The sequence below is a fragment of the Epinephelus lanceolatus genome, chromosome 13 (genome assembly GCF_041903045.1).
Source record: "Epinephelus lanceolatus isolate andai-2023 chromosome 13, ASM4190304v1, whole genome shotgun sequence".
In the NCBI taxonomy this organism is placed as follows: Eukaryota; Metazoa; Chordata; class Actinopteri; order Perciformes; family Serranidae; genus Epinephelus; species Epinephelus lanceolatus.
In genome coordinates, this window is record NC_135746.1 from 43,126,711 (window position 1) to 43,143,694 (window position 16,984).

Below are 16,984 nucleotides of genomic sequence, written 5' to 3' on the forward strand. Positions count from 1 at the left end.
GTCCTTTGCTCACATAAGAATTCATGCCATCCGATTAACTGCCAACATCACTTCCTTCCAGCACAGAAAGTCTTGCAGCAGCAATGGCTATTTGTGCATCAAGCTCCGGTTGCTCCTTTTTTTCTTCAGTTTGATTTTTTTTCTTGTCTGAGTTTTTCCTCTTGTTCCTCCAAATCATGTCTCCTTTGCAGAGCGGCAGCTTTCTCCTTTAAAGCCACTTTCTCTGCCTTTGCCTTTAAATGTGCAGATGAAACACTGGAAGCATATGATCTGTGAGAGTGGCTTTTTCTTGACCTTTTGCTTGACACATTAGACACACTGTCCCCAGGACTGATGTCATCATTGCACTCACTTTTTGCATTTTCATCGCCACCAGCACGTTCATTTTCTTTTCCACCACAATTAGCCACAGCAGCCTTTTCATCACCACTTGCATTTTCATCACAATTAGCAACAGCAGCATTCTCATCAATTGCATTTTCATCACAATCAGCTCCATTTTCCTTCAACCATGTTGATATCTCTTCGACAAACACATCATTGCAGGACCTTTTTGTGTGAAACCATGTTTCCTGTTTTCTCTGCTCCTCCTCTGGGAGAGGAAACTCAGTGAGCAACGTGTTGTGGAGTTCAGAGGCCTTTTGACACAGTGTTTTGAATCTTTTTAGGTTTTGTTGAACAACAGAGGCATTTTCTTTGGAAGCCAAGAGAGCAGTGATTTGTGCTTCTAGCTTGCTTGCTTCTTTAAACTTCACATTCCTTTCCTTTTGAAGTCTTTCAATCATCATGAGTCCTTTAACAGTAGGCTTTCTTATTCTTTTTTCCACATCATCACATTGCATTTCCTTAGGGTCATCTTCATCAGTATCACGGTGCAAATCACTCATTTCAACAGATGTGTATTACTGCTTGAGAAGTGGTTTCACAGGGATCGATGTTGTGCTTTGTTGACAGCTGGGCAGAGCGTGCGCACCTCCAGTTTGTCCAAACAACACACTCGCATCACCAGTTAAACAATGCCACATTCTTCCACCACTTTGCATGAATTCATAGATAGTTGTCACAATCAAATCTGGGCATTAATGCAGGACATCATGTTCAAAGCAGCCCACTGCCGCATACAGCGCTTCGCCGTTTCCAATCAATGATCCAATTACATCCAGACAGACTTATCCTACGAACCGGGGACCTCCCGGAGCGTGTTTCTGATGACAGGAACTTTTCCTACCTTTCGATGGATGAAGATTAATGAACAATTACCAGCCAGGGAGACAGATGAGTTTAGCAGCGTTGCGATCCGTGTTTCCAAATGCTCCAATTGTCCAGGTGAGATCAGAGGTTTTTACTTGTGTAGCGACTATCCTGGCAACCAATTAGCCACTCGGCTGGGTGCGGGCTGGGACTTGTTTTTAACGCGCTTAACTGGATGATTGAATGAATGAATGGAGGAATGAATGAATGTCCACAGTGACGTCCACGGTCGGGTGAGGTTCCCATTTATTACCATCACATTCAGAGCAGGTTTACATCATGGCAAAAAGTTTTATGGAGTTATCTGACTAATTGTGATGGTTCTGGCTGGTACAAAGTGGTGTCTTAGGGAGCAGTAAAAACCGTGCAGTCTCCCCGTCACCCATGCATAAAATGGCCGCCCAGTACACCTGAGCCTATATACTAATTGCACCCATCATGACGTGGACCCAAACCACCACCCTAATCTGCACTGCCACCCAGTGACAACTTGAAAATAAACAAACAGACAGACTGAAAATAAGCAGACAAATAATGGCTCCTACATCCACTTTAATCGATCGTTGTCGCCATCCCGTAGGCCCCTTAGTGTCGCGCGCCTCAACTTTGTATTATACTTAGATCTCCGTCCCATAGGCCCCTTGGCGATTCTTTTTTATCTTTACGGTCGCCAACCCGTAAGCCTCTTAGCGACTTTTCTTTATCTTGTTAGTCGTCGTCCCATAGGCCCCTTAACGACTTTTTCCTTTAATTCATCTACCTGCGTTCTGCCCGTGTAGACCTGTTCCCCTAGTGGAACACCCCAGCTCTCTGTGCTGAGGCGCCACGAGACTAACAATGGTATCCACAGAAGCTTTTTATGAATTATCTTGACCTTTATTCAAAGTTACAGAAATCCCCTGATTATTTTTATCGTCTCACTCCGGACCAAAATATGGAGCGTGGACTGGTAGCTGGAGAAGCGCCAGTTCACCTCCTGGGCACTACCGAGGTGCCCCTGAGCAAGGCACTGAACCCCCCAACCGCTTGGAGCGCCTGTCATGGGCAGCCCACTCTGACATCTCTCCACTTAGTGCATGTATAGGTCCAGTTTGTGCATGTGTGTGTTCGGACCTGTGTGTAATTGACAAACAGAGTGAAAAACTGAATTTCCCCTTGGAGATTAAGTATATAACATAAAAAAAATAAAAACTAAAAAATTATGCCTATTTTTATTTTATTTTTACTCTTAATAATGACCCCAAACATATCCCATAATATTTCAAATTGTTACAGACCACATTCAACACACACTCATTCACTCTTTCCGCACCATGGTCACATATGTTGCACTAGACTCAGCTGTCTCCAGTGACGTTAGTCATGTCTCAGTGTCTCATTAAATTTTTAAGCAATTTTCATCTAGTAATTTCAGAACTAGGTTCTTTAAGAGAGGAAGTTGTCAAATACCTTTGACCTGGGCGGCCCCCGGCACTGCACCCCAGACACACCTGGTTTAGGCAGAAAAAAGGCTCTGCTTACCTTATTTGGTGTCCACCTGTATGTCTGGTGCACAGTCCAGTGCCGCCAGACTCAGGGATGACTCCCTCACCCTCCTGGCTGGCTCGCCACTTGAAGAGGTAAAAATCAATGTCTGAAGCTGGGCCAGAAGACTCCGGACCTCGCCCTCAACACTTTTGTTTGAACTCGTCTTTTTCCCAAAAATGTATCTTGGAATCAAAAAAACAGTACTCAGAAAGTCACTGGAGACACTTAGAATCAGGTGCAACAAAGTTTAATGTGTTCACAAGCAACAACACGTACAATTAAATCACCTTTTGTAGAGACACAGTCATACCTACAAAGACTGTACACTGTTTCCACAATAACAAACCTTGGATTACCAGTGACATAAAGGCAATCCTCAATGAGAAGAAGGCAGCTTTTAGAGATTATGACAAAGCACGGCTCAAACAAGTGCAACATGAGTTTAAGAAGAGACTTAAGAAGGCAAAGGTGGAATACAAAAAGAAACTGGAAAGGAATCTACAACACAGCAACATCCGTGAAATGTGGAGAGGAGTCAACACCATCTCTGGTTACAACAGTAAGAAAAGACAGCCAGTGGTGGGTGATACAGAAAGAGCTGATGAACTCAATCAGTTCTTCAATAGATTCAATACGGCAGCCACTCCCACTTCCAATGCTGCTTCTCCTCCTCCTCCTCCTCCTCCTCCTCCTCCTTCTCCTCCATCACCTCCACCTCCACAACTTGTGTACAACTCCAGTGTGGCAATGTGGAGCTAGGAAGACTTTGCTCTGGGAAGGCTGCTGGCCCAGATGGTGTGTGTCCAAGGCTCCTCAAAGACTGTGCTGCCCAACTGTGTCAACCTCTCCACAAGATCTTCAACCTCAGTCTACAGTTGGGGCAGGTGCCGGCACTGTGGAAGACTTCCTGTGTTGTGCCGGTACCAAAAATTAAATGTCCAGCTGAACTTAATGACTTCAGACCAGTAGCCCTCACTTTGCACATCATGAAGACCTTGGAGCGGCTGATTCTACGCCTGCTGAGACTTGAGGTCAAAGACAAATGCGACCCCCTGCAGTTTGCATACAAACAACACATTTGAGTGAATGATGCTGTCCTCTACATGCTTCACCGTGCCCTAGCTCATCTGGAGGAACCTGGCGCTTATGTGAGAATCATGTTCTTTGATTTTTCAAGCGCATTCAACACCATCCAACCCAACATACTCAAAGACAAGCTCACAGAGATAGCAGTGGATCCTTCCTTTATCTCCTGGATCACAGATTACCTGACAGGCAGGCCACAGTATGTCAGGTTGGGGAACTGTGTTTCTGGGACATTAATAAGCAGCACGGGGGCTCCCCGGACTCCATTCCTGTTCACACTGTACGCGGCAGACTTCAAATACAACTCTGAGTCCTGCCACATCCAGAAATACTCGGACAACACTGCTATTAGGGCGTGTATCAGGAATGGGCAGGAGTCTGAATATAGGGACCTGATGAAAGCCTTCAGTGATTGGAGTCACAAGAACTGTCTCCTCCTGAACACCTCAAAGACCAAAGAAATTATCATAGATTTCCACAGGTCCAAGCCCCCTCTTCAGCCAGTGAATACCTGTGGGGTGGACATCGAGGTGGTGCCAAGCTATAAGTATGTAGGTGTACACCTGGATAATAAGTTGGACTGGTCTCTAAACACAGACGCTCTCTACAAAAAGGGGCAGAACTGGGGCAGTGACGGATTTCCACTGGATGCGTGTCCGTTGAGGAATGGCAGCACTGGTTATCCGCTGCGTGCTCCGCCATCCGTCAAAAATAGAAGTCCTGCGTATCTGTTGCGGAGGGCTCTGGAGTGCCGCAGCTGAGACGGAGCCGGAATGCAGCACAGCTGCAGCCGGTGGAAACACACACGTTGACTAGAATTGAATCCTATCGGCTCCACTGCCGTGCCGGAGCGCAGACGCAACCAACACGCATCTAGTGGAAATAGGCCGTTAGATCTCTCGACATCTGTAGTAAGATGCTGCAGGTGTTTTATCAGTGTGGCAAGTGTATTGTTTTAAGCTGCAGTCTGCTGGGGAGGAAGCATTAGACACAAAGATGAAAGGCGGCTGGACAAACTAGTCAAAAGAGCTTTCTCTGTGATTGGAGTCAGGTTGGACACACTGGAGGAGGTGGTGGAGAGATGCAGACTGAAGATGTTCGAGGCCATCATGAACAACCCAGATCATCCACTCCACAACACCTTGATGGACCAAAAAAACTGTGGTGGACGGCTCCTCTCTCTTTGATGCAGGACAGAGAGATACAGAAGATCCTATATACCAACAGCCATCAGGCTTTATAATTCTTTGACATATAATAGATGAGCTGACAGATAATTGAATTTCCCCTTGGGGATGAATGAAGTTATTCTTAACTCATGAGTCAGGCTCCGAAACTAGACTGGAGACTCACTCTCTGTGCTCTGCCTTTTATGCAGGTGCAGATTCCTCTTTTTCCTTGTCCTTCCCACTTTGACCAGAACCTAATGGTGTATTACCCAGGCATGTTGGAACATCACTCCTTATCCCTCCATACATACTGGTGTCCAGGTTGGCCCAGCCATGACCCCTTAGATAATGGTGTACTGCATAACGGTGAAACAGATGCATCTAACTTCTCCTTCCAATATGTTCAGGCCTAATCCTACTCTATTTTTTAAAAATATTTAATCACAGTGATATACATTCAATACATGACTAGATGTGTGAATGAATACATTGATTCAAGCATATATTCCATACCTAATTAAAATATGTGGATGAGTACCTGCTGATTAATACTTAATCATACTTTGTAGTTAAGGCTAATTTTACACAACAGTATTCTGACAAATAATTTTGACGAAGAATAAGCACTCATCTCCTACCTGACTCCCGTAAAGAAAACCTCTGAAAACTGTAGTGGAGGAGGGGGCTCGGCGTAGGTGTGCCTAATGTTATAGCTTAGTCTCGCTCATATTATGTTAAAAAAACGGTAAGACCTATACGCACCGCATCATATAGGCTAAGAAAGCAGCAAATGCAACTTTCAACACTTACTGTAATGAGTCTGTTACCAACAATCTTGTCAGCAGCAAAAACAACACAACCCATTGGACCATCCAAAATGTCACTGCACTGCAGACGCAATGGCTTAATAATGACCAGGCCGAAAACACAACCCTAGTCAACCAATAGCCTATACGCTACCCAGCAAAAGGTATACACACACACACAGACACATTCCGATTTTAATTACCACAGCTGGCAAGAATACTGTACACCTACCCAATGTCAAGTGACTGCAATGTAGCCAAACGGAACAGGCAAAAAGAGAGAGGAGCTGCTCCTGCCAGCTAGTAGCCTACCACTGCTCGGGAATGACGGATGAAGGGCCTACGGTGATGTTTTCCTTGGCAGGTAAGTTTACTTCTCACAGTCACACACAAGTTGATGATACGTGAGGCTAGTCAGTGACTTGTCTGCTGCTGCAAATGTGTAGTAGTGAAAGTCTTTTAGTTTCAGGGTAGCTCAAGAGTCATATGGCATATATGGGCATATGCCATGTAAGCTGGTGTGACAGTGAGTGTGTTGTGTGTGCTGTGCTGCTGTGCTGCTGTGCTGCGTGCGCTGCTGTGCTGCTGTCTGTTGTGCTCCCCTGCCGTCCCGTTGGAAACGAGGTGCTTTATTAGTTAAAAAAAACAAACAAAAACAAAAACAGAGGCTTAAAAGATCCAGGGCAGAGCCCAAAAGATCTGGGAATGCACAGGTCTAACGATGTCCATGCTCTCCACCATTGCATGGCTGAACAGAAGCTGCACCCTCTTGGTCACACTCTTGCACTTTTAAGCAGACATCCTCCACATGGACCTTCGTCACCAGTTTTTTATCCATGTGGATGCCCAGGTACCTGTAGGAGTCTACCTGCGCTATTGTAACAGTGCAAACAGCGGTTATTGCTGATGGCTTGGCATAGACAAAGAAAGCAAGCCATGACAATTGAGAGGAAATGATTATAGTGAAGTTGAAACTAAAGAACTGATAAATATTTGATGATGCAGTGTTCAATACTAAAGTGTTGTAGGGAATGCACAAGAAATTGCCAATGAGCCTATTTGTAGAGTCGTCCAAACAACTGGGCTGAAAATGTTATTTTGACCTAAGTGGTACTTGATAAAAGTTCATTGGATTATCAAAATGAAAAGAGTTTATCTTCTTGGGAGCATGAATTTACACAGCAAATGTTATAGTTAGATAATAAAATATGTGGATGATATTTTGTCTCGTGGATATCCCAAACTGTAAAGAGTTAGAGCATCACCAAAACACTGATTCATCATCTGGGGACAATGAATATACACATCTGATTTCACCAAAATGTGGTCATTAGTTTTTTGTGATACCCCCTCAGTAGGGGTGGGCAAAATATTGAACATACTCGATGTATCATGGCTTGTTCCATGTGGGATGTATAAAATGAATATATACCGAACATCAAGCATAAATTGGTACGTCGTTTTTTTAAGCCACCCAGACTCACCTCAGTAGTTTGGTTCTCTTGCTCTCTCCTATGGCTCTCTCCCTCTCATAGATGTACACACAATAGATGTAACACACACTCCTCTGCTCATCCAGATCCCTTTCTCGTGAGCAATAGTGTGAGCAGGTGAGGCATATGTTTTTGTATATGCAGGGCTTCACGTTTTGCAAGGAGCCACCACTGTGACTTGCAAACAATATTAATATATGGACTGGAGAGCTGTTAATTTGTTTCCAGCTTACAGTAAATAAATCCTCACGTTTAATGGTGCCATGGTAACAGTTCGGGCTCTAGTTTCCCGGCGCGGCGCAGGGTGGCGAACCCCGCGTGGAGCTACTTTCAAGCAGCGCAACCCGAGGCATGCTCAGTTTGGTAGTTATGCAGACCGAGGTGCGCTGAGATGGGTGTGGCGGTGCAGCAGGGGGAGGTGTCGATGGATCCAGCTTGGCGCTGTGACAGTTTCGTGCCAAAAGGCTTCGCCGAAGGTGCGCTAAAAGCTCACTAGCTGAAACCAGGTCTACTGTCAGCGTAGGTGGAGCGCATGTGAACCGTAAGGGAGTACACTCCATTAATATCCAGGGGCCTCATTTATAAAAGAGTGCTTAGGATTCATACTAAAAGTTGACGTGCGCCCAAAAGCTGAAAATGGCGTGCGCCAAAAAATAATCTGATTTAAAAACCTACTTCACACCTGCAAGCACTTTTCCCTTTATAAATCATAGTCCACCTGGAAGATTGCGCAGGTGGATTCACCTCACATCCCGCCCTCTACACACCCACATTTTTCCATGAATGGTCAATGCAAAGTACCTCATGAATGTTTTTGCATATAAATAAGCCTGCTGATCAATGGCATTTTACGCTCAATCATGGCAGAGAAAACAAGGAAGAGAAATTTCATGGAGACCAAAATAGATGTGCTTGTGTGTAAGGTGGAGGCCAGAAAAATTATTTTATTTGGTGGTCACAGTAGTGGCATCACTAATAAAAGAAAAACGAGTGAGTGGCAGCACGTAGTCACCGCTGTAAATAGCGTGAGTGCCACAAAGCGATCTGTGGCAGAGGTGAAAAAGAAGTGGTTGGATCTGAAGGTGGAGGCCAAGAGGAGAGTGGCATGGCACTGTCACAGCGTGTCTGCTACAGGTGGGGGCAAGGGCACACCCGAGCCCACACCGCTGGACACCAAAATCGCCTCCGTCCTTGGGACGGCCAGCGTGTGTGGCATAGTGTCAGAGAAGTAAGGAGACACAGATTTGGCAGAGACCACAGAGGAGACCGGTAAAGTACAGTTTAATCTGTTTATTAAATGTATAAATTGAATATTTTAACAGAGACTTGTGAAAAGGCAGTGGACTTATGTGTTGTGTCCTCAGTCACTCTAGAGTTGGAAGCAGTGGGTGACGAGGAGGTTCCGGGCACGGCGTGTCCTGGCACCGTGGCTGAAGGCCTGGCTGTCCCCAGCACCAGTGCGCCCAGCACCAGTGTGGCCCAAGTGCATGGCGCACCTGGAGGTGGCCAGGTCCTGACCGATACTGTCCTGCAAACACAAAGGGACACCATCAGTGCAGTAAATGAAATTAGAGACGAACTCCAACAAATACGTGCAGTGATGAGTAACGTGTGATGTTATGTCTGACATTGCCAGCTCCATTAAAGATCTTGTTAAAAAATGAAACATACTTGCTGTCTTATTGCAAACGCTGCATGACACCTTCACGGAGCCTTGCTCCCTGTTGAAACTCCTCATGTCAGGGAGGTGGTTGTGGGTCGGGGTCCTCATGGTGTGGGGGAGGGAGGCCAGGCGGGAGGGGAATGGCGTCCCTCAGTGCAACGTTGTGCAGAACTCCACAAGCCCTAATAATTTTACACACCTTTGTAGGGTGATAGAGCAGTCTGCCCCCCGAGGCATCTAAACACCTCCACCGATTTTTGAGGAGGCCGATGGCTCACTCCACAATGGAGCACGCACGAGAGTGGGCCACATTAAAGCGCACCTCCTCTGCGCTCTGTGGGTTGATGAAAGGTGTATGGAGCCAGCACCTTAGGGGGTAGCCACTGTCACCTGCAAGGTATAACAGAAGAGTAATTATAAATCAGGCTTTAATGGTTAGAATTTCTACAATGGTGTTTATGTACTTGATGATGTATGGAGCCAGCCATCACGCGCAGCGCCTGCCTGCAGTCTGTTCCCTACACTGCTGTGCGTCAGGATGAATGAGTCATGTGTGGAGCCAGGCCACTGTGCGACTAAATTTGTCAAAACCATGTTTGAGGTACAAATAACTTGTACATTGATTGTATGCACATTTTTTCGGTTCACATAGACAAATTCATTTTCACTCGGAGCCCTTATAGCAATGTGAGTGCAGTCAATTGCGTTGATTACATTTGGGAAACCGGACATTGCTGCAAATTGCATTTTAATGTTGTTGTAAGGTTTCCTTACACTGTGTTCACCCACAGTGTAAGGAAACCTGATATATCGACTGGTCATGTTTATAATGCCATCCAAAACGGCTGGCATTATTGTGCTCGGGGATGGCTGCGATATCCCAGACCTAAGGACAGAATTTAACTGTAATATATCATACCCAAAGGGGCTTTAGACAGAAAATGTAACATTATATATTGTTAATCATATCAAACACATATCTGTCCACTAATTCCCGCTGCAAAGAGCTGGTTGCCAGAAACCCCAGAGTGGTCAGCACCTGTATGTGCACCGGGATGGTGCGGTTCCGGCGGGTGGGTCTATCTAACACTGTGCCCAGTTCAGCACATAGATCCAAGAGACACTGCTCTAGGGAATCTAAATCGGCTTATTAGCCAGTCATCATCATGGGCCAGGAAATTTTCGTGGTCCCTAAAGACTCTCTCCATCCTGATCCTACCATTTGCATGATCTTCCAGCAGTGCCAGCGCATCCATTGTGCAGCATTACGCTCGAGTGTCACCACTCTATTTATATGCTTACTCAGCAATTAGACTGATTGTTACACACCTTGTCACATTTAATACTAATCCATCAGTGCTATCCACCGCTCTATATCATTTGAAGATGGAAGTATGATATATGGACATTGTGCATACAGTAGTAGGCCTAATGGCTCACTAAAGGAACACATCTATAACACTACAAACTTGGGTGTTTATAATTACGCGGGTCTATAAGTCTGATGACATTAAATGTATGAGATGAATCTGGCTTTAATTCACCACCTCACCATCTGTGCCGCCAGTTTCCCCCTCTCCAAAATGTCTGTGCGTAAGGATCAAAGTTGATGTACCGGTGCACACATTCTCTCGCCAAGTTTATTTTTATAAATCACAACCTTTGCGTGAGAAGTGACGTACGCCACTTTCAAGCCCCATTTTGTGCGTAAGCAAGCTTTATAAATGAGGCCCCAGGTGATTTGTGACTCGAATTGCCTGGTGACACATGTGTATGCTAATTTTTATGGGTCCGCTCATGACTCGTTCATCCTGGCAAATTCTGTCATCCCTATAGTCTTTCAGGGGGACCCCCCTCTGGATTGGTGGATGCTAGGTGACAACAGCTATCCACTGAAAACGTGGCTGATAACGCCGTACATTACACCCACAACAAGAAGGCAGCATGATTTTAACAGTGTTTTCAGTAGTGCTCGGTCACTCATCGAACACACTTTTGGCCAGATCAAAATGCGTTTTGGATGTGTTGACCGTTCAGGTGGTTCATTAACATACAGCCCCCGGAAAGTCAGTGCATTCTTCGAGGCATGTTGCGTTATACACAACATAACTACACACCGTGGATGCCACTTTGACCTCAAGGAGGAGACATTACAGGACTTACGACAGAGGGAGTCCGAACTGCATGTGCCGAATCAGCAGGAAGAGCATCAGGGCGCACAGGAAAGGAGAGACTACCTGGCTGCACAGCTCTGTCCTTAAATGTGAGTATTTCCCTGTACATCCATTCACACATTTATGGTGTAAATTTACTCAATCACATTAAATATAGGCTACAACAAATCACCCAAAACAAATTATTTCAACATTTAACCAAACTGGAAGAATCTCGTTTAATCTGGGCAGACAGTCTCAAAACGTATAAGAGGGGCCTCCGCAATGCCAGAGCAAACTATTACTCAGCACTAACAGAAGAAAACAAGAACCCCAGCTTTCTTTTCAGCACTGTAGTCAGGCTGACTGAGAGTCAGAGCTCTATTGAGCCTTGTATTCCTTTAGCCCTTAGCAGTAATGATTTTATGAGCTTTTTTAATGACAAAATTCTAACTATTAGAGGCAAAATTCATGACCTCCTGTTCTCAGATAGTACCTATCTAACCTCAAACACAGCTGTAAGACCTAATATATATTTAGATTGCTTCTCCCCAATTTCTCTTCAAGAATTGACCGCAGTGATTTCTTCATCTAAATCATCAACGTGTCTCTTAGACCCCATCCCAACTAGGCTACTTAAGGTCACTTAAGGTCAGTTAACACTCATATATTAGATATGATCAATATATCCTTATTAACATGCTATGTACCACAGTCTTTCAAGGTAGCTGTAATTAAACCTCTCCTAAAAAAGCCTACCCTGGATCCAGAGGTGTTAGCCAACTATAGACCAATATCTAATCTTCCCTTTCTTTCAAAGATCCTTGAGAAAGTAGTCGCAGACCAGCTGTGTGATTTTCTCCATGATAATAATTTATTTGAGGAATTTCAGTCAGGATTTAGAGTGCATCATAGCACTGAGACAGCACTAGTTAAAATTACAAATGACCTTCTGATTGCTTCAGACAAAGGACTCGTCTCTGTACTTGTTTTATTAGATCTTAGTGCAGCGTTTGACACTATTGACCATCAAATTCTGCTACAGAGACTCGAACACTTAATTGGCCTAAAAGGTTCTGTACTAAGCTGGTTTAAATCTTATTTATCTGATCATTTTCAGTTTGTTCACGTTCATAATGAATCATCCTTACGTACTAAAGTTTGTTTTGGAGTTCCGCAAGGTTCTGTGCTCGGACCAATCCTATTTACTCTATATATGCTTCCTTTAGGTAACATCATTAGAAATCACTCTGTAAATTTCCATTGTTATGTGGATGATACACAGTTGTATTTATCTATGAAGCCAGAAGAAAGTAATCAATTAACTAAACTTCATAATTGCCTTAAAGACATAAAAACCTGGATGAGCACCAATTTCCTGATGTTAAATTTAGACAAAACTGAAGTTATTGTTCTTGGCCCCAAACAACTCAGAGACTCTTTATCTGATGACATAGTTTCTCTAGATGGCATTGCTCTGGCCTCTAGCACTACCGTGAGAAACCTCGGCGTAACATTTGATCAAGATTTGTCTTTTAATTCTCATTTAAAACAAACCTCACGGACTGCATTTTTTCATCTGTGTAATATTGCGAAAATTAGGCCTATCCTGACCCGAAAAGATGCAGAAAAATTGGTCCACGCTTTTGTTACCTCTAGGCTGGATTACTGTAACTCTCTATTATCAGGTAGCTCTAGTAAGTCCTTAAAAACTCTCCAGCTAATTCAGAATGCAGCAGCACGTGTACTAACAGGAACTAAGAAACGAGATCATATTTCTCCAGTTTTAGCTTCTCTGCACTGGCTCCCTGTAAAATCCAGAATTAAATTTAAAATTCTACTGTTAACTTATAAAGCTCTAAATGGTCAAGATCCGTCATATCTTAGAGAGCTCATAGTGCCATATAATCCCACCAGAACACTGCGCTCTGAGAACGCAGGGTTACTCGTGGTCCCTAAAGTCTCCAAAAGTAGATCAGGAGCCAGAGCCTTCAGCTATCAGGCTCCTCTCCTGTGGAATCATCTTCCTGTTACAGTCCGGGAGGCAGACACCGTTTCCACATTTAAGACTAGACTTAAGACTTTCCTCTTTGATAAAGCTTATAGTTAGGGCTGGCTCAGGCTTGCCTTGTACCAGCCCCTAGTTAGGCTGACTTAGGCCTAGTCTGCCGGAGGACCCCCTATAATACACCGGGCACCTTCTCTCCTTGTCTGTCTCTCTCTCTCTCTCTCTCTCTCTCTCTCTCTCTCTCTCTCTCTCTCTCTCGTATCCTATTACTGCATCTTGCTAACTCGGCCATTCTGGATGTCACTAACTCGGCTTCTACTCCGGAGCCTTTGTGCTCCACTGTCTCTCAGGTTAACTCATATTGCAGTGGTGCCTGGATAGCGTGACGTGTGTGGTTGTGCTGCTGCCGTGGTCCTGCCAGATGCCTCCTGCTGCTGCTGTCATCATTAGTCATACTTCTACTGTTATTATACACATATGATTATTGTCACATATGTATACTGTCAGATATTAATATATACTTTCAACATATTGTATCACAGCAGCCAGAACTATAATTATAATATTATTACTTTCATTAATGTTGTTGTAAGCTACTGTCATTACCGTCTGTCCTGCATCTCTCTCTGTCTCTCTTTCTGTCTCATTGTGTCATACGGATTACTGCTAATTTATTATGCTGATCTGTTCTGTACGACATCTATTGCATGTCTGTCCGTCCTGGAAGAGGGATCCCTCCTCAGTTGCTCTTCCTGAGGTTTCTACCGTTTTTTTCCCCTGTTAAAGGGGTTTTTTTGGGGAGTTTTTTCTTATCTGCTGTGAGGGTCCAAAGGACAGAGGGATGTCGTATGCTGTAAAGCCCTGTGAGGCAAATTGTGATTTGTGATATTGGGCTTTATAAATAAAATTGATTGATTGATTCATTCATTCAGTTTGACCCCCCGGTCTTCCGTAGCCGGTCTTCCACTCCTTGGAGCTGGGCCTCTGACCCCTGGACCCGGGAGGTTAGAGAGCCCAGCTCCCTCTCCAGCATCCTGAACCTCCCCCCCCACACACACACACACCTGAATGTCCAGGAAGGGCTGGTCCTGTGGCTGTGCCCCTGGCTGTGCGGCCGGCTCGCCTGGCTCCTCCTCCTCCTGCTGCTGCTGCGGCGTGGCTTGTGGAGCTTACAAGATGATCAGTTTTATGTTCTAAAAGCTTCTTTTTTTTTTTTTATTTTTTTTTTTTTAAATAAACATTTGTTCACAGAAACTGGTTATTGAAAATAAACTTTATCAAAAGTTTTCACATCTTTGATTTTGTAATGTACATGCCAAAATTATCACAATTCAATTGGGAAAGACAAGTTCATTTTACAGGCAAACATTAGGGCCAGGCCACGGAGCTTGGCACAGCTTTACGCACAGGTGGTTCTGATTTCATCCTCGTTGTGCGTGGTATTTGTGATCTGTGCACACAACTCATTTGTTGCACTGGGTTTAAACATGTCACCAAATATCTTTCTTTGTAGAGAAATATGTTTGTCTTACCTGTCCCAACCTCTATCCCACCAAAGTCCTCGATGCTGACAGAGGACAGCATGGAGGATGCAATGTCCTCTGCTGAGCTGAGGGGCACACTGGTGGAGGGGCCAACCCCTGTTGCCCCTGTCTGCCTCCTGTGCTCAGAGAGCTTTTGTTTGGCCCTTCTTCTAACATCATTGAACCGTTTTTTTGCACTGGGCAACAGTTCTCAGTGTATCCAGGCAACATTGATTTACAATTGTGGTGACCTCCTCCCAGGCTACCTTTGCATCATCAGCCCGTGGAGGTCTGCTTGCAGTTCCGTATATTCGGACACTGCAAGCTTGGACCTCCCAGACCAAAACATCAGTTTCCTCCTGGGAGAAGTTTGGCCGTCTGACACTGCTGATCTCTTCCGCCATGGCGAATTGAGTAAACTCTCATGTGAATGGGCTTTGTAAAACCCACTCCACGCCTTCTCTCCTCCCTCTTTCCGACTTGCGCAGGTAAGAGGGACGGAGGTGGGAAAGAGGAGTAGATGCGCCAGCGCGCACGGTGTGCCAAACTTGCAAAATCCGCCTGGCCACACCCAGCTGGCGAAGCGCAGGTGCGCTGGCGCCCCTGCCTCGCCCGGTCTGCGAAACTAGAGCCCTTTAACTTAATGAGTTTAATGATAGCATAAGCAGGCATAGTGTGTGTGTTCTGTATCTGCAGGGCTCCATAGTGCTACTATCTAATTGTATTTTGCAACCATGGAGCACCACTGTGACTCACTACTAATATTAATTTATCAACTTGAGAGTGGTAGTTTGTGTCCAGCTCAAAGTGAATGAATTATCATGTTTAAAGGCACAGCGGCAACAGTTTAACTTTGTGCTAACTGCTAAAAACTGTTGACCGGAAGCTTGGGAGAATGTACGTCTTTTAATATTTATTTACTGTATCTTGGTCCAGAATCACAGGTTTTTTTTACTAGAATATGAAACAGAATTAAAAATAAGAGATTTTTCTCTGTCAGTGTTTAACAGTTGTGTTGGATATATTTGTATGTTCTCTCTGCAGACACGGTGGACTCCATCACCCCAGACAAAGTGCGAGGTCTCAGAGACATGCTGAACAGCAGCGCCATGGACATCATGTACTACACCAGCCCTCTGTACAGAGATGAGGTGAGGCTGAGAGTATCCTGCACTACAGCTTTATAGTTCCCTTTAAGGAACATACCCAGCCTGGAGTTTAGTCTCGTTCTGTCTCCTCTCTTCACGGCTGTGTTTCCGCACTTTGCTGCTGGCAGTTCTGGAGCATTAGTCCCAGGAGGCTGCATCAATGTCCCTCAGGCACAACTAAATCCTAGCTAAAGTACTTTAATCCAACATGGCGAGATTGGACTAAATTTTGGTCTGAGTGTTAAAGAATTGACGATTAATCAAGACTCTGAAGGATGAAACATCTCTTTTAACCCCCCAGTCCAGTTTCATCTTCTTCTTTTCTCCATCAGTGAGTTGAATATTTTTATTGTCCCCTCTTTTCTTTGAAAGAATTCTGTTTCCCGTTTGTCTTGTTTAGTTTCACCTCTCTTCCTTTTCTTTTTCCATGTTTGGGTAGATGTCCCTGGCTGACTGCTCAGCCAGACTTTTAGCCAATCAGAGAGAGGTTAAAGTTAGAGATGTGAACACTTGACACTCGTGGACAGTTTTTACAGGTAGAGTCTGTTACCATGGAAACAGAAGCTGATGGAGGAAATGCAGAGTTTTACCAATGTTTTAACTAACTGCATATCACTCTTCTGTCCATTAAAACAAACCTGTTTCACCGCCCCCCCAAAGGGATCAAATTTAACCAAATGTTATTGACACACTGTAAAATAGTGACAAAGACAAACACCTCACAACTTTGTATATGTGTGCTGTTGTCGTGTGTCTGTGTGTGTATGTAGATTACAAAGGGTTTGACTCTGGAGCTGAATCGTCTGTACTCACTCTTCTGCTCGCGAAATCCAGACTTTGAGAAAAATGGGAAGGTGTCCATAGTGTCTCACTCGCTGGGCTGTGTCATCACCTTCGACATCATGACAGGCTGGGACCCTGTGCGCTTTCATCATCAAGAAGCACCAGACCTGGAAGAGACAAAAGTCCGCTGGGCAAGTGATGAGGAGCACCACCTTCAGGAGCAGCTGAGACTCACACGCCTCAGGTACAACGTGGGTTATTTTTCTTGAACAGGTGAGGAAGTTGATTCCACATCTGTTTTTGTGTTGATGTTTTTGCTGTGAACTTGAAGCCTCAGGTGAGAGCAAGAGAACTGAAAAGCCAAAGCCAGTCTC

General features: G+C 44.7%; 1 protein-coding gene across 2 annotated transcripts in view; it reads left to right on the top strand.

The window, feature by feature from the left end:
- The window catches only part of ddhd1b (DDHD domain containing 1b), an 83,824-nt gene that overhangs the window by 36,946 nt on the left and 29,894 nt on the right, over positions 1-16,984 (top strand). For both annotated transcript variants that reach the window (XM_033619731.2, XM_033619732.2), the window contains 2 exons: positions 15,724-15,830; positions 16,598-16,854. In XM_033619731.2, the coding sequence (XP_033475622.1) occupies positions 15,724-15,830; positions 16,598-16,854 (364 nt within the window). The remainder of the gene's footprint in view (positions 1-15,723; positions 15,831-16,597; positions 16,855-16,984) is intronic.